Source organism: Gossypium hirsutum, chromosome D11, assembly GCF_007990345.1.
Source record: "Gossypium hirsutum isolate 1008001.06 chromosome D11, Gossypium_hirsutum_v2.1, whole genome shotgun sequence".
Lineage (NCBI taxonomy): Eukaryota > Viridiplantae > Streptophyta > Magnoliopsida > Malvales > Malvaceae > Gossypium > Gossypium hirsutum.
Genome location: NC_053447.1, coordinates 5,303,346 through 5,322,163, shown reverse-complemented (window position 1 = coordinate 5,322,163; position 18,818 = coordinate 5,303,346). Strand labels below are relative to the sequence as shown.

General features: G+C 32.9%; 1 protein-coding gene across 5 annotated transcripts; it reads right to left on the bottom strand.

The window, feature by feature from the left end:
• Window positions 1-330: 330 nt before the first annotated feature.
• LOC107911689 (DNA topoisomerase 3-alpha) lies at window positions 331-17,340 on the bottom strand. 5 transcript variants are annotated; one of them, XM_041105672.1, is made up of 25 exons: window positions 16,928-17,340; window positions 16,167-16,345; window positions 16,008-16,080; window positions 15,173-15,295; window positions 14,968-15,089; window positions 14,796-14,868; window positions 14,577-14,693; window positions 14,124-14,207; window positions 12,432-12,611; window positions 12,213-12,341; window positions 11,232-11,306; window positions 10,439-10,528; window positions 10,223-10,327; window positions 8,950-8,984; window positions 7,453-7,582; window positions 6,908-6,960; window positions 6,736-6,835; window positions 5,793-5,831; window positions 5,553-5,631; window positions 5,095-5,190; window positions 2,873-2,944; window positions 2,273-2,434; window positions 1,626-1,746; window positions 973-1,215; window positions 331-737 (listed from the first exon to the last, which is right to left on the bottom strand). In XM_041105672.1, exons 1-24 carry the CDS (start codon window positions 17,213-17,215, stop codon window positions 987-989), a joined length of 2,754 nt encoding a protein of 917 aa, XP_040961606.1. In that variant the 5' UTR covers window positions 17,216-17,340; the 3' UTR covers window positions 331-737; window positions 973-986. The 5 variants fall into 5 exon arrangements, 3 of the variants coding, with proteins under 3 accessions (XP_040961606.1, XP_040961607.1, XP_040961608.1); XM_041105673.1 differs by having other exon boundaries at window positions 1,626-1,734; XM_041105674.1 differs by having other exon boundaries at window positions 5,119-5,190.
• Window positions 17,341-18,818: the final 1,478 nt, after the last annotated feature.

Sequence of the window (18,818 nt, the reverse complement as noted above, 5' to 3'; positions counted from 1 at the left end):
CTCTACCTAACAATATATTCCCCCCCGCACTTGTTCTCTTCAATCGTCCCCCACCATTTTTCTACAAACACTCCGTTTTACTAATTTCCAAGGTTTACATTCCCAATCAAAATAACCCTTTACAGAATACTGTTTTAAATTTACGAGAATTAAGCTTGTAAGTTGAGACATTACACAAAAATGCAAGTTTCAGCAACAATAAGATTTCTTGTAAAATATGCTGTAAACGCATATCTAGGACCAAATAATGTGTAGCTAAACTAGCCACTAATCTGATAACATCAACATTCCGCAGAAATTGATCCTGTTTTCGACAGTAGAGATATTTTGTTAACAAAGAGAATGTCTACTTTCACAAATGAACTTAAACTTTTCGCTCATCGTACTTGGAAAACATTTGGTGTCAATGAATAAAAACCTTAATAAATTATAAATATATTACAAAACTTATCTTGTCGAAACTCCACTGCATTTGAGTATACCTATGATATATTGCAAAACTTATAAATTTTATATGAATATTCGTAGATATCTATTAACATTATATCAATGGTTCAGATAATACAATTTTACAATCTAAACTACGATAGAAGCAGGTTTGGTTAGAGAAAAAAAAGTTGAGATCGGTTCTGGTCTGCACATGTGAATCTTACAGGTAACATAGGATGTTGCTTTTGGAGTTCCGATTCGCCGTCTCCATTTCTTTAACTTCCATCGGAGCCAAACCATTTAACTTCCTATTTGACAAAATAAAGAAGGTATCAAAGCACATTTTTTATCAAGTTTTGGTACCAAAGAAAATGAGGGAGCATGTCACTTATAATTCCCTTTTACCACATTTCTTACAAAATCATCCTATCACCAATCAGTTGTATGAAGAAGCTCCACAATTTATGGGTAAGGAGTGCATTGTGAGCTCATAGAATGAAGAAAAGTAACCAAACAGAGAAACAAGGTATGAATGAGAAATACCATTTGGAAGGGCATTACATGCCACGATTAGGGCAGACATTAGCAAAGTGTGATGGATCACCACAAACATAACACCTGTTGGATACAGGATCCCCGGTTGCTGACACAAAAGTCGTGTCAGCAGCATGTGATCTATTGCGACCAGATTGACCACGGCCACCTCTCCTGCCAGAATTGGATGCTGAGCAATTGGTGGAAGGAATGCTTCTTCCATCATTACCATTACTGACGCCATCCTCCCATCTGCATGAACATGGTTTGATGATTGAGTAAACCAGCCATTCGATGAAGCATGTAACATAACGACATCTTTTTTTAAGGCATGAACATTACACAAGAATTAGATCAGATACATCTTTTGTGTATCTTATTTCCAAATGAAACTATTAATCACTGCCTGTCTTATTTGCCCTATTGGCACTATAAATGCATTTTAGAGCAACATTATTTAAGTTATAACATGTTAATAAAAGTTACTTTTCAATCCAAAATCAGTGAAAATTGTTGTCATCACTTATCAGATGTATTTGAAGAGCACTAACGCAAGTTTAATTCTTTGAATCCTGAGGAGTGCTGCTGAATTGAACTATCAAAAACTACAAAGGGAACCAGTAGTTAGAGGAGAACATTCTCTTGAGCTTATTTTTACTTACATAAAGAAGTTGCATTCTTGCGATGGACATGAGTAGAACTTTCTTCCCCTGTTATTTGCTGTATTAGCAGTTCGTAAAACACATGGCATTCCACATGTGCTACAGGACACTGAAGGGTCCCCTGCAAAAATGCAAGCATCATAAAAATAGACCAGTTTACTTTCAAAAAGAGAAACAAAAAAAGACCATTTCAGTTCCGTGTAGAGGATTCAGAATCGGAAATGATAGTAAATTATGCTATTCTCAACACAGAGCATGCCTGCCTATGTCCTAGATGCCAGCACCTGCATCACAACAACAATGAAAGGAAAACTATGCTATGCCTATAGAATATAACTTAAGTTTGTGATTGGGTTTTACAGATGTCTATTTCAAGTTTCAGCTTCTTTCAAGTTTGTTTTTGGGTTCAAAACGTGATGCCTGTGTCCTAGATGCCAAGTTTCTATCTAGTCAAGTAAGGTTGTTCAGCTTGAGTCAACTGTTACCACATCCAAAATGCGATGCTTAACCACAATATGCAATTTGTGCAAAGTATTATACTCAAGCCTACTGCAAGTGTAAATTTAACTATACTTTGATCAAGCAACAACACTTGTTCTTCTCATGAATGTTAAATTCATAAAAAGAAATAAATCTTTCTTGCATACCATTTTCTGAGTGAGTATGAGACTGAGAATTTCGAGAACGTGAAAACTGTGAAGGGCAATCATTTGAAGAATGGCCTGTTTGCTGACAGTGTACGCAACCATTGTGTCTGTTGCTACTTCTCTGGCCATTGCTGGATGTTGTAGTGGGTCCTCTACCTCGTGCTGAATTACACATTAAACAAAATTACAAAAATCCTAATCTTTATCTTCGACTAGAGCAAGACATGCTAATACCAACTTATATTCATATTCCTACCTTCGTTTTTGAGTATATACATATAGACACTTAAAATTCTAAGCACAAAAAGTGGATAGGGCATTATCAATTGCAAGGACAAGATTCAATATAATGCAAGGAAAAGATTCAGCACAAATCTGATAACACCTTAACAGAATATTAATTAAATGTCAATTAAAAAAATTCTTAAACTGGCTAAGAATAAACTGTGATCGGTTCCTGGGAATTACATAAATAGATGATGCCAATAATAAGTGTTATGATTTCATTATTTTGGTAAACACCAGAAGATCCATAAATCAAGTGTTACTCTTCCTTTTTGAACAGCTACATGATTACTACAGATAAACAAGTATACAGACCTGACATGCGAGAACCTGTTCCACATATCTCAATCAGTTGTCTAAGAGTATCGTCACAACCGCCAATGCAACCTGAGCAGGTAGACAAGAAACTCTTCAGTCACTCACTACAAAGCAGCAGCTTTAGATATGAACATCGGTCAGATCCTTGTAAGTATACATGTTTATGCACAAGTTGTAGATTAAATGGAGACATGCTGAGTGTTGATTATCTATACAAGGTAAAGAACAAGAAATAAATCTATATTGAGAATCTAAAAGAGTCCTATAGCAGAAGACAGTGAAGTTGAAAGTATAAACAATTTCATTTATGCTTGTTAACTTTTAGAGGAGTATCCAACCTAAAACAAATTGATCATTTCAAGTGGAGATAAAGCAAATCCAACATTTGTTAAATTGGGAGTAACCTAGCCTAGCGTTGCCAAAGCACGTGCCTAGGCGCTAAGGCACCATGCAGAGTAAGTTACCTCCTCAAGAGCCTACAAGCAAGGCCTCTTGATGAGGCACCCCAAGGGCTTTTCGCATCTAGGATGCTTTTCTCTTAAGTTAACGTGTAAAAGAAGCAAATCCAAGTAAAATGGATTCCTACTGTTTTTTAAAATGTTATAACTTTTTTATTTTAGAAATTTTAAAAACTCACATTTAATCTTAATAGATAAATAAAAAAGGATTATACGGTCTATCCAAAGAAACAAACAGTGGCAACTATATCTATTGCTAAGGCTGAGTTTAGTAGAATGACTCAAGGGATTGTGAGCATATTTGGTTAATAACATTGCTAGAAGAGTTACGAGTTAAAACTAATACAATGAAGCTTTAATGACATAATGAAGCTGCTATGAACATAGCTCATAATCCTATTAAGCATGATATGACAAAACATGATGAACTTAACAGACCATCAAGGAAAAAATAGAGTGGCCAAATTTAAACTCCTTTTATTTATAACGGAGAGGAGTTAGCTAATATTTTGACCAAGGAGATGTAAACATGAGACAAAATATTGAAAAATCATTTATTTGCTTTGTCATCTGCCTGTAAACTAGTGTCTCAATGAAACCAAGAAATTGAAAACAGATTCAAATCGTGGGTTTAAACAATTTTTTCAATACAATTTAAAAAACTGTGGTTACTCAAACCAAACCGATTTCTATTTTTTATTTCATTTATAATTAATTTTGATTTGTTTATGATGTGAAAATAAATATTTATATTTAAAATAATGAAAATGACGTAAAAACTATATATAACAATTATTTTTCAAAAAATACTATGCCAAAGTTATTGATTTTTTTATTTACTTGAAAATTTAATTTTTTTTAAAATATTTATGAAAGACTTTGAAAATTTATGAATAATATCCAAAATCATAAAACAAACTTATTTTGTCAAAAAAATTTCAAAAACCCGAAGTTATTATGGAAAAGCCAAGAAAAATCCAAAAAACTCACCAAACCGAACCAAACTTGACCCTGACACCATGTGATGTGACTAGCCATTCTTAGGCTAGCTATAGGTGATTATTTCCTTTTAGGTCGTTTGCATCCTCTATATAACCAGTGCATGTTCTTTGAATAAAATATATGAAAAAAGAATTGCTCATTTTTCAACATTTACCATTGATTTAAAACTGGAGATAAAAAAATCATTGAGAACTTTAAGATAAAAGGTTTTCACATTTTTGAAAATTTGTCAAGAAAAGTGTGATATTTCTATGTGCAAATGTGGAATTTTTGAAAGAATATTTTAGTTATTTAAGGCGCATGCACATGCATATATGATTAACAAACGAAAGGAGGTTTCTCAAAAAGCAATAAATTTATATAAACATTTCTATAAAGGGGATAAGAAAGGAAAATTATTCCATAAGCTGTCAATGAAATTTTTGGATTCCAAAAGTAAGATTGAAAATGAGGCATATGGTTGTAGGTTATAGTAAAAAAAAAAGAAAAGAAAATTTAAATATATGAAAAAATGAAATATGTCATCTTTTCAATTCTGCTTGTGAAATCTAAAAATTTTACTGATGGTATATAAAATAATTACCCTAAGAAGAAAATTTCATTAGAATAGGACAACGGGGAAAATAATGGGACAATAGCACTGCATAAAGAAGATATACGAGAAAATAAGTCATAAAAAGGATAAGTTCAATTCATGAAATATTAAAAAAGAGGACCAATTTAACTTGGTCATTTTCAAATTTGATGTAAAGACCCTACCTGTCATGGGACCTATATCCTTACCGAGATGATTAGCATTGAAGCCGGGTGGTATTTCAATTTGGAGAAACTTAAATTGAATCAAATAAACGGGACCTATCAAAAAAGGCAAAAGTGCAGTCTGTTAAGAAGCATGAAGAATACAATGCACGTCAATGAGCACTTTAAATAAGGTGGCACATGTGATATAGAACAAGTATAATCTGTTTAAGAATTGCTCTACATTATACTATGCTTTTAAAACTACCAGTATGGCAGTGAAGCTGAACTCTGCCATAGAACCATTAATAGAACTTCGGAGTGTCGCATCTAGCTTATAGCCCTCAGCCCCTCACCCTATAATTATGCATTGCACTGAATAGTTTTCCTAAATATTCAGTGATCCCGAACAATCTAATCCAGGTCTGCAGATACAATCACTGCTAGCTAAACTTGAAGATACAATCCCAAGTACATACCTGGATTGCAGGAGCTGCAAATATTACTGGTTACTGCAGCTTCCAGTATAGATCCAGGGAGCCAAATAGCATTCCTACACTGATGAGAGTTCACAGAAGGTGTTACATTAGCCTTTCAAATCCACATCTATCAGGATCAAGTTTCAATTAACTCTTCTTTTTTTTTTGAAATGCACCAGCCAGTTATTTTAGCTTTTTGTTGAATCATATTTTCAACAAACAAATAAATCCAGGACTGACCTGTGGAAAACCTGAGCATCCAACCATGAAATTGCCATCCTGTTGAAAAGTACAGTGGTTAATAACAAAATGAATACCTCAACTATTTGCCAAAAATACTATAAAATAATATTAAACATTGCACACAGTAAGGCAAGATCATGAAAAAAATTGATGGGCAGGGTAATCATAATGCAACATAAGAATTAATGGGCAGGATAATCATAAAGAACCATAAAAATTAAGTATAAAATAAGAAAAGGTTTACGTTTTAGGATGCCTAGGCCAGATTTTGGCTATAGAACATGAATCTTTTCTCTCCAGTGAAATTCATGAAACATCTGTCATGTTACAAATTATCAATTATTCTCACTTTTGTTGATCAGTACCCTTCATAATAACCACACAGCCCAACAACGTATAGGGGCCAACTCCTATTCCAAAGATTTAATATTTCCTTCATTTCAATACCATAGAATTCAAAGCCTGAGCCTATCCTAAATCTAGCCTTTAGGACATCTATGTTACTTGTTGCACAATCACTACATTATTAGACAACAAAATTAATGACATAGAAACAATTCAAGCTTTGCCCGACAACAGACATACTGCTGTCTGCAAACTAGAGGAAATAAATAATCAAAACATAGAAATCCATTTGCATGACAAAAGATGATGACCCTTAAGAACGTCATCCACCATGAAGTTATATTGACGCCCTCGCTTACAGAAAAGCTCAAGCAGAGATCTAATCAACCACCAAATCTTCATATTATGCATAAGAGAAGTTACATCAAGAATATTGAAAAGGGAAAGAATGGATGACTTCATTTGAGATAATTACAAGCAAGAAAGAAGAATAGTGCACAGGAGATCAGAAATGCGACAAAAAAGCAAGCACCAAGATAATATAAAACAGAATTTCTGAACTTAAAAAGAGAAATTGAATCAGTGTCATCCATACACGGTTTTTCTTCAGCACCATAGAAGATTCTTGGCAAAGATCACACTGCCTAACCACCTCTCCAGCTGCATAGTTGTCACCCCCAACAGCTCGATTTGATCTGCAGAAGCAGTTAACATCACATCATAACAATCCAATATTTTCTGTTACAATATAGGATATTAAATAGTACCTCTCAAAGAAAACCGCCATAGCTTCTAATAGTTTCACTTTGTTCAACCTAGCCTGCATACCATACTCAGCTTGTCAAAAACATAACCTCAATCAAAGTGTATATGAACACATCAACCAATCACAGTATTAATTAAGCAAATCTGTTGAAAATTTAATAGGTAGCACTAACTCCACAGGCACTTTATTTTCTCCCTGGAAAATCAGGCACATTTATTGCATAAGTCCCACCAGAGTCCAGACTACTCACAGGATAACTAATATTTGCATTAAAGAACCCAAAACAGGCATCAAAATTGCCTCATCCAAATTTGCGTTTAATAAATGCCAGTTTTTTTCTTTTAGTTCCAAATAATGCATCAAATTAGGCATCATGGATCAACTAATGTTGTGTTCCATGTATCATCAAGTAATGTTTTGTTCCATGTATCAATTTCATCATCTGTGATTCAGGTATTAGAAACTTGATAGCAATGTATCATCAACAGTATATGTCAGGTGGGATAGTATCCGAAAAGATAATCCCACAAATTGCAAGTAACTTACATCAAAGAAGCAAGCTTTCATCTGCTGCAAGCAAGTTGCCAAAACTTCATCTTTACTCTTATTGCCTACACTAACTTCTTTCATGTCAAACTCCATCATTGACCTGAGATTTGGTTTCCAGAGTTCATACCTAGATATCCATAATGAATGACAAACAAAAATAGGTAAGAGGACGGAAGACGATATTGTTTACGATACAACCACTTCCATGAGCCCAATAAAAACTACCGCAAAAGCACTACCACAAAAGCAAATACTTAGTGACTTCAGGTAATACAGCTACCAACCAAAACAATCACATAATACAGGCTTTTGGAAGGTCATCTTTCAAAAACATAAACAGCAGTGCAACTTAGCATGGCCATCCTCATCCATACAACTTTGCAAGGTTAAACGATTCAGTTTTCATATGATAGGAGGAAAAATATATAGGAACTCATGTGAGTGATTTAGAGAACAAAAACACGTAGAATCTAATTCTTGAAACAATTTCTACACATGTTTGCAACAGGTTAGCACAAGGAATTGTTTTCTAGTTAATTAAGGCTTCGAACGGGCAGATCCTGAATGAATTTGACTCTGTCCATGATAATTACTTCATTTTTACTGTTAGAGACTAACTCATGTTCACTAATAATTCAAGCATGGTGTTTGAGCTCATATTCATGTCTGTTTAAATTAAATGAGCATGTTTGTGAACATACTGAACATGTTAGGAACAATTAGAAATTGAAAGCATAAATAAATATAGTAATAAAGAACAAAAATCAATAAAATATAATGTTTTTTATTGTCAAACAATAAACAAGTTATAAACAAGTTTTGCATCAATTATGAGCGAGTTTGTTCATAAACATAAAGAATTGAACACATTTTGTTCAAGACCAGATTGTTTATTAAATGAGCTCTTAAATTTTGTTCAAAACTATTTGTTTAGATTATCACATGAAGAGAAACCAAACCCATTCACAAGAGTTGCTCACCAATTGTTCTGTTTGATTTATAGTCATAGTCTTACAGGACCAATTACTCCATTGAAGTAGTGTTCAGAAAGACAGCAAAAGGAAGGAAGTATGCACCACTTTTCAATATGTTTTAACCCCCTAAATCCTAATTGCCTCTCATAATCACCATATTTTGAAGTTGGAAAAACTTGTGTTGAGAAATGTGTTTCTTTTAGTAGACTTCCTATAAATTCAAATGCCTCAACTAAATAGTAGACTTCTCCAAATGAAATATATTCTAGAATAGCCCTGAAGTTTACTATAGCCTAATATCACTATTTTGACAAATGAAACTGTAAAAAAGTACAACAGAAATAAATATAAACAATGCACCTTCATTACCATTTCAGATATGGCATGCCACTTATAAACTTGACATTAAACCAATTAACCTTTCAACAAGTGAAATAAGAATTAAGATTGTGTATATTGTCCTTAACACTTTAATTTAAGTAAACTGGCTTCTCAAAAAAATAAAATAAATCCTACTTACCCCATGTCATCATATCCCATAACCAGTGCTTCACCCTGAGATTACAAAAGTCTCATAGTCAGTACCAATCAACTTCTGTCATAAAACTACTATTACAACTTAGTAAGAAACACATTTTATTTTTTATTGGAAAAAAATAAGGAAATAAGAGAATGTTAGGTAAGTAGGGTAGTTCCTTAGACTCTGAGAGGAGTCCCTTTTATAGCCTACTTTTTTTCCTATATATTTTAGTTAATATACAAGAGTGATTTTCCCATATTTTGCATGGAACCAGAACTGAATGCTCTCTGGGAATCTGCGTAAATTTGCAGCCTGCAATGCTGAATAGAAAGTTATCTAGAAAAAAAGGTTTCATTTTTTAGGCCTGCTTTGTCATTTTCTCCAGGACTCTGAATCAGGTCTTAGGTCTCTGAATCTACAATAAGCAGCTCTTAAATCTGACAACAACAAATGAAGTCATCAACATTGCAATAGGAGAGAAGCAGCACAGTTAACCTGGTTTACGTCTCAAATCTTAATGGGAACAACTATGCAAAGCGGTAACAATTTGTTCGAACCTTGATAAAAAGGACGAACAAACTGAGTCATCTTTTTGGAACAAGATCACAAAAGATGATCTAAAGTTTGCTGCATGTTGAGGAAGACTCAATGGTGATGCCCACATTATGGAATCCATTGATAAACTCGGGTTACCTGCACACTTTTGGCAACAGCAAAGGAGGTTTTGGGGTCCTGATTGCAGACCTATTCTAAGCTACTGTTTTGAGTCTTCCTCAACACCTTATCTATTTACTATTGTTATTTACTTCAAAACTATTCCACAATAAAAAATAGATACTGTTTTCTTTATGAACAAAATATTAAAATTCTAAAATAGAACACAATTAGATACTATTTTCTCTTCATTTTAGTGCATGGCATTTACACATGCATTGCTGTGCACATATATGTATTCATAGGCATACAAACATAAGTACCTACTTACAGATATTAATAAAGTTTTGTAATTCTCTAACATTAATAGATGCACAAAAAGATTATTTAAAAATTACTATGTTTTTGTTTAAGATAGCCTTGTGTCGACTGGATTTTAGAGGAAAAAGCTATTTTAAAACTCCTATTCTCACAAATCTAAAATCTTTATTGTACTCTCACATTAATCCAACTTCTCCCCTAGCTCATAAGCAAAGCAAAAGCGGTAACACAGAATATTCAAAAGTAAATAGTATATGATAAAAAGCTAAAGTGAGAAAAAAAAAGAAAAATAGATTACAAGATTGGTGGGCGAGAAACGAGTATTTGAGTCCTTTGTTGCATAAAATCGATCTAGCAGCTTTTTAATGTGATCATGCATTGTTGCATCAGTACCAATTCCCGCCTTGCAATGCAGAAGAGTGAAAAAAGTTTCAAAATTCAAAATAATTACTCTCTGAAAAACCATTGAAACCATAATTAACTTGGTCAGACAAAAGCACTTCGGACTTCTCACCTTGTCCATACAACTTAGTAAATCAGCTTCACTCAAAAGGGGTGGTGGTCTAGTGACTCCTGTGTCTAAAGTCAGTGATGCCGGGGCAAACTGAAACATCACAAGAAATTGAAGAATAAAAACAATTCTGGCCTAAAAATTCAAGAGAGCAATGTGGATGCTTAAGCCTATTATAAAATCAAACTTGAATGATAAATCATGGAAGTCATAAAATCTAAGAGTTGAATGTCTCTCAGCCATCAATAAGAGAGAAATGAAAATCAATAAATAAAGTACTAGATGGATGTTGAAACATTAAAAATCAACATGACCATCTTGTTTGGAAATACAAACATTTACCTACATGCACTCAGCCTCTTCCACAAAAAGTTATTCCATCTACACAATTGAACTAAAAACATCTTTTATTTCATTTCTTTCCCTTTTGCTAACCCGAAATTAAGAAATTATAGTCTTTTAAGATTGTTATTTTGAGTCATTGGTTAATCACCAAAAAGAGGGAAAAAAAATCTATATGTGCCAAGGGCAGTATCGAGTAATTCTATTAATAAAATCTGCATCACAAACTTCTAAGCCAACAATTTAATCCTTTTACTAGTAATAGTCCCCAATTAGGCTGACAAGCTATCAAATAGTTGGCAAAAATGGCAATCAGAGAGGCAACCCAACATGGAAGAAGAGCATATCAATTTACAGGAGCACAATAAACAACAACCAACTTGCAACTTTTTATCAAACAATTTAACTTCCAATTGAAAAGCTTGAAATGATTTGTATAGAAACAATGAAAAACCTGCTGTCCAACAGTGTAGGTTGGAATCATTGAACCTCCCCATGATTCATACCGGTAAACATCTAAGTAGTTTCTCTGGTCAAAATAGAAAAGCAACCTAGTCAAAACTCAAGATGGTTAACAAATCTAAAGACGTCATGAAGCATTAGAAAAGCTACAACACCACCTATAGACAAAAGATACCTAGCCAACCAGCAACCACAAATCATTCATGCAGTTAAATGAAGCAGTTTCAATATTGTATTACATCTCAAAAAAAACTATTGCGGACAAGAAAAGCTAAGGAGGTATTAATGTCTTTGTCATAGTGTACATTGCTGATTGGCTCATCAGAGCTTAATAAAAGGTATTAATCTTTTATCTTATTCCAAGAGAAGCCATATTCTATTTGCTACTGACATGACTTGTGAAATTTATGTTAATGAACTCAGAAGACGTAAGGTTTTACCATAAACTTGTCCAACCTAAACAAAATGGCAACTTAAAATCATACAGAAAATGAGAAACTACTTTCCAGTCACAAATTTCCATCAGCCATTTCCAGTTCAAACAGGATTGACATTGTAAGCTGCTTGGTTTCAGAAATTATATTTAATTGAATGAAAGCTAGAGTTGACCAAAATCTTGTCCAACCTTAATGTTCAAAACGGCAACTTGTTGTCAACAGAAATCAAAAACAACTTTCAGTTACAAGTTTCCTTATGCAACTTGCAGCTCAAACAGGAATGGCATCTCTTGGACCATTGAGATATACTGAATGCTCATACAAGGAAACAACAGAAGCCTGACTTTTTTTTTAATTCCTATGTTTGTAATCATTCCAAATATCACAAGTCTTGTCGCAGGTGATATAATGGTTAGCTACCAAATTAATAAAATAAATAAACAAACAAATGCTGAACACTCCAATGCTTCTTAATTCATGAGAAAATCTCAAGTTAAAATAAAAAGAAAATATGGGAATGCAATGAAAATACTTGCCTCTAATATTACTCTTCCTGAGGCAGAAAATAATTCACCCGCAATATCAATTTCAACTGTGGTTTCAGCCCCTACAGCTGGTTGTGAAACACAAGCCAAGAAATGGCGGACAACCAGTTCGTATAATGTCTGTGATGCAATGGGGAAAAGGAGGAATTAAATTTTCAAAAAGAAACTGACAAGACAGTAATTATTATTAGCCATAATACACTTGCTTACACGGTGGTCTTGACTCCAACCATGTTCCCCAGTAGAAAATTTTGTTGGGTGAATGGGTGGATGAGCCTTGTCATCATGTCCACCACTGCCAGGGTTTCTCCAGAGTCCTGTCTCAGGGTCTAATAATCTCTGTGCATAAGAACCCCAATCAGGATGCCCCTGTTGTTCTTGCACAATTGCCTGCATAAAATAGAACCTTGAGTAATAATTTCATTGAATTCAAACAACTTTTGCAGGTAATAAATGACAAGGGATCATAAATATATGTTACCTGAAGAAACATTATTCTAAGAAAGCAAAAAGGCAATATGAAATGGTAATATAAAAAAGAAACTTTTTTTAGATTTTTATGGAGGAGCAAGCATCCTCAGACATTTTTATTTATTAAGGTGATGATCCCAATCATAAATCCACTGCCTTTTTCACAAAAGTTGACTGTTAACTAGACATCAGAATGATAATGGGAATGAAAAGTTAAGAATCGTCTTGGTTTGGCTTTAGAAGTTTGGTAACTAGTTAAGAAGGAACTGTAAATGTAACATGGAATTGTATATATATATTAGAAAGAGAGAACCAAAACACCTCCAAAATCCTGCAGGGCACCACTATGAGATTTAAGTTCAAGAAAATGAGTTTTAACTACCAAGAAACAAATAAGAAAGTGACTTAAATGTGCTAGGAATGGAATCTTCAATCAGAATAACTAAACAAGTCCATAAAAGAAAGTAACAGAGCCATAAAACTTATTGCCCAAATATTTGATAAAAATATTTTGAATCTCCAACTCTAGGGTTTTTTTTTTCTTATTATCAGTTAGTTGAAAAGACAAATATCGTTGAGAAATTCTTGTGAATAACAGAAATGCAATCACCTGGAAAATAGCATACAAGTTCTGTTCTAATTGAACCTACCGATGCTTCAAATCTTATAACTGTGCAGCCATCACTCACCAAACCTAGCGAAGACAAGCTTAAATTTCACAACCATTACCCTCAATCTGAGATTCTGCTCTTGAAACATGAAAGAGAAGCAGCACAAACTTTCTAAATTTTCCTCCTATTACATAAACATTTCTATTCCTGTATATCCATCTCACTCAACAGATTTTCTCTTCGGGTAGCTTTTCTCATAGTTCTTAATTAATTATTACATAACTTAATTATTCTTATTTACACATATAAGATTGATAATTCGTATCTGTATTCTTACTAATATCTCTTCTTTATAGTACTCGAGACTCAAATTATAGTAGCAATTTAGGTAAATATGCACAAGTGTGTGAGAGATGAACTTCAGAAAGATCATAACGCTATTTTAGAAATTGAAGTCAAGTGAAGAATACTTGTGTCCTATTCATCTCAGAAGTGAAGAATTTATACATGTTGCAGAGGATAGAGAAAGGAAAGAAATCAAAAAACAAATCCCTACAAATCAGCTTCATGAATCAGCATAAGATTATGTACAACCAGTTACATAGAAGAAAGGGAACAGCTTCTAAATTTTAACGTGTAAAATCCATTTGAAAAAGGAGAAAAAATATAAATAATCCAAGTTGAAAAATAGACCCGACCATATTGAAAATTTTAACTGTTAAAATTCACCAAGAGACCTACCAAAAGATTTTATTTCAACTGTAAATTACTAACACAACTTGAGACAAAAGAATCTTGTGAAGAGGAAACAGTTACCAACATGCAAATCAGTCCTGCTTGAAAAGCAATCAGTCTCTGTACGAGGATAACTGATAAACCCAGCTTGGTATAGTTCCTCTGCCACCTATAAACAATAAAAATGAAAGTAAAAAAGTGAATTAAGCCTTGTTAATTAACCAACATATGATTATCTCCACCATTAATTATAGTAATTCAAGGACAGTTTTCACAGGTAGTATTTTTTATGATTGGTATCGCAAAATTTTAATAGTTAATGCTAGATATAAGAAAATCATAAGATAGGCATATATCAATTAAAACAACTAAAAAAGAAAAAAAAAATTGCTTGCAACCTAATATATAAAAATATCTACAAACATGCAGATTTGAAAGAATTGTTTTAGCAAGCCTATCAAATTAACCTCTCATTTCTAGTTGGTGCACAAAAGGACGGTAAAACCAAATTAAAACATGTATGTTTCCAGCGGCTCACCTTCATAGTGTGTTCAGAACTCATACGGAAATACCGTGAAGCACGCTTTTCAAGCTCAATGGTATTCAAAGGATATGGAGGATACTTAAGCTTTTCCTTGTGTTGAACTTTTGTGACCTATAAGACAAGTGATAACGGAAACTACTATCATTCAGTAAGAGTTTTCTCTAAGATCAAGAGTTGAAATTGTTCTCAAATACTTGGTTTAGTACAACTCACAGTAGCAGTTGGCTCTTGAACACACATTTCATAAACTATAACTGCACAAGTGTAATCAAAAAGATGACCACGCCTGCAAATTCAGAATGCTATTAACTGTATCCTTACAACTACCTTGAATGAAGGGAAAGAAACTTAGAATTTTACATATACAGAAAGCTTTCCAGCTTACATCCAATTGAAGGTGGCAACACCTTCATCTGATCTGTGAGAACAGTTGATTGTCCAAAATTCTTCAGGCTCATGTGACTGTACTTCCCAATACCGTTCCACAACAAAGCCGAGCGTCGCGAACTAAATTGTTAAAAGATATAAGACAACTATAAAAAACGTATACATTATGAGGTTGCCATTCACAAGAAAATTTCTCACTGTACCTGACAAGGACCATAACTTAGAACAAGATTTCTGTCATCTGTAGCAGAATCGATAACAAATTTATCTCTCAACAGCATAGTCTGAAATCTGGTGAAGGAAGCACCAATTCGCAGGTCTATTTCCTGATAAATTTATAAACATTAACTTTTTCCTTTGCAGATTTTAGATGTATAAATACTAACAAAGACAGAAGTAATATGAAGATAGAATGTTCTTAAACATTCATTGTAAAACCAATTGGGAACATATGGAGATCCAACTTTAGTTCTCCCCAAACTTAACTGACGCAAAACAACACTACTCAGCATCTATGGTGCTCAGACTCGGTTGTGAGTGTTCAATTTTTTCAAAGACTTACATGTGTTAGGAGAATCATATCCCCCATACACATATCCGAATAGCTGTCGGATACATATGTCGAACACAGGACCTTCAAGAAAAATGAAGTGCCAGAGCAACATAGCTCAGCACTCCCCCTCACATTAGTCCCAATGTAAAAACAGCAACAAAGAGGCCTACCATTTAAGCAACTAATACGAGGCAATGTAAAACACATAAAATAACCACTTAGGAAACAAATAACTAGATTTCATGTTAAACATCCAACATAAACTTATTGATGAGTGGCTTAACTTAAACAGAAGATGACAACAAACCCCAATATGAGATAATATAGTTAAACAAATTTTCTATACAAAATTTAGTAAACACATGAATAGGTCATAAAATGACCTTCCTTCCTAATAATCAAAAGTATGCAGAAACTTGTAAATCAATTGTGTATCAATCAAATAAGAATTTTACATTTCAACCACAATAAGGGGAGTTACTTGCCTGCCTAGCATCTACAGCATCAGAAAACCATGGATTTGGATCAATAAGATTCTGCATAGCATGATGGATTTCCCTGGCATTTCCAACATCAGACCACCTTAAATCTAAGCCAAAGAAAACAACAAAAGAAAAAGAACAAAAGCATTAGGCTTTAAGAACCTGTCAATCAATGCGGAGAATCGAGCCCTTCGTATTGTAAGATGACGATTCACAGCTCTGCAAACGTTGATAACCTCAAATGCAATGTTTTCACCTTCTCTGTCACAATCAAGCCAGAGAACCAACCATTGACACCTCCTAGCTTCCTCCTCCAACGTCCTCTTAATATCCAGTTTATCCTAAATCATCAAAAGTCCAATAAAAGTGAAATCCAGCATATAAACATTTAGCACACTATACAAAACAAATTACGGAAATTCTCAAATGCAAAGACTAGGCGGGAGTCAGATTTTCATTGTTGACCACTTTCATTGCCCCTTTTTAAAGAATAATTTAGATTAGCACTTCAACATTTCCCTGACCTGCTAGTTAAAACTAAAACATTAACTTTTCTTAATAGCACAACGCATGATTCTACTTATCACTTATATCAGTCATTTTGAAATAAGGCTTGTGCAGTCTATAAATCTATACAGTGACAGAAAACAACAAGTTGACATCGTGTTAAAAACTCATAAAAGAAAATACAGATAATTAAAATTCTAACTTAAAAGACGGCATAACATAATTCACTGTTAGTGTATATATTTATACACCGACAATGCATCAAATATAGATCCTACATTTTAAATAATGCATCATTTTTGTTGTAATCTGATTTCGCTATTTACAATTTACTTGTTTTTCTTTTATCATCATTTGAGAAAGGAAAACAGTACATCACTGAGGAAAAAGGTAAAAATGTAAGAAAAGAGGGAAACCTCAGGAACGAATTTGCGAACCGGGGCGTGGTAGAGATCGAGTGGGTCACAGGAGTGCCACTTGCGGAAGCGGTCCTCGAATTCGAGCTCCATTAAGTGGCCAGTGACAGAGGTGAAGAGCATATGACAGGGTTGGCCACGAATCGAGTAATTAAACTCAAATATCCTGTTATACCGGGAGCGGCCATCGCGCACACGTAGGGCTTGGTTCCTTGAGAGGATGCCCGACACTGACTTCGCCACCGACGGCTTCTCCGCCACGTTCAGAACCTTGATTGTGCCCGACATCGGATGTGGGAGGGTTTTGGATTTTGTTTATTTTTTTTATTTTAGTCTTGGCAATGGAAGTTTTAAAAGAGGCCTTTCCCGCGTATTAGAAAATAGGAGGTAAATTTCTAGAAGAAGCGAGCCGATCTCGAATGGCAATGGTGTCAAACGTAAAGCCATAATAATTTTTATATTCATTTTTTATAAATTTATTATATTTTCTTTATTCATCTTGTGTACGTGCTATAATTTAGTTAATATCAATGTATTTCGATTTAATTGATATTTTTAAATATTTTTTAATTAAAAATTTGATTTTAGCAAAATAAAACTATGCATACATGTAAATATGATTCAATTATTTATGTATAGAATATGCTAAGGTGAAAATATAAAATTTAAAATTATAAAATTAAATATCCCGACATCTTTTTTTATGGACCATTTTTAGAATAAAATATGAAAAATAAAAATTATTAATAAAAAACTTTAAAATTTGGTTTGAGAAAATAAAATCTCGTAGAAACAGTATAAATCAACACGTACAAGTATTAATCAATATAGATTGACACAATCCACTATGTCCAATATGATTCGATACCATGATAAAATGTGCTATAGTATCATTTTATTTTACATTAAAACTAGTATGCATTAATAAGTATAATTATGAGTGATATTTATCTGGTTTGATGGAATTTTTTCGATTTTTGAATTGACTATTGTAAATCGTTTTAGTTTGGTTTGATTTTCAATTTTTTATATTAATTTTTGGTTTTAAAATTTTAGATTTATTTTAACAAAATAAACTTTGTTTTATGATTTTTGAATATTATTTGACAAATTAAAAAAATTATAAATATTTCTAAAAACAATAAAATTTAAATAACTTTTAAATTATTTATACCTTTCTAAATATAAAATATTTATTTTTATATAATAAAATTTTAAAATTAATTATATATTAAATAAAAATCTTGAATTCAAATTTAATTATAAATTCAAATAATTGTAATTTTAAAACTTATATTTTATAATTTATCCAAACACTTTAATTAGAATTATCATTTTTTATTTTCCTTACAAACCCTTTGCATCATTGATAAATAATACAATGCCAATAACTCTATTCAAATATCAATAAACCATTGCAAAGCCAAAGCTAACTAAAACGCATTTCATGACAAATTTTACTACTCTAAAATAAATCAAAATTTGATTTGAAAAATAATATATTGCACCACCGAGTAAATAGGGATGAAAATTTTCTTATTCTTATTTTTCCATATTAACAAAGTAATTTATAGTCACTCAGCCCTCTATGTCTTTATATTTATGAATGAGACTTTAATTCATTGTTTTTTTTTGTTCGAAATAAAAGTAACGATTACGATGAGAGATATAAACAATGTCTATTGAAAAAAAGAGAAGAAAAATATAAGATTATTCACAACCTCTTAATGATACTAAAAATAAAGCAACAACTTTTGATTGGAAATCAATGAAAAGAAATATATAACGTTGTTTGAAGAATGAGACAATACAATGATATCAACCTGGTAAGAGACTAAAGCACACTTATTTAGAGAAAACCTTTCATTTGCTAACTTAAGAGGTGATCCAT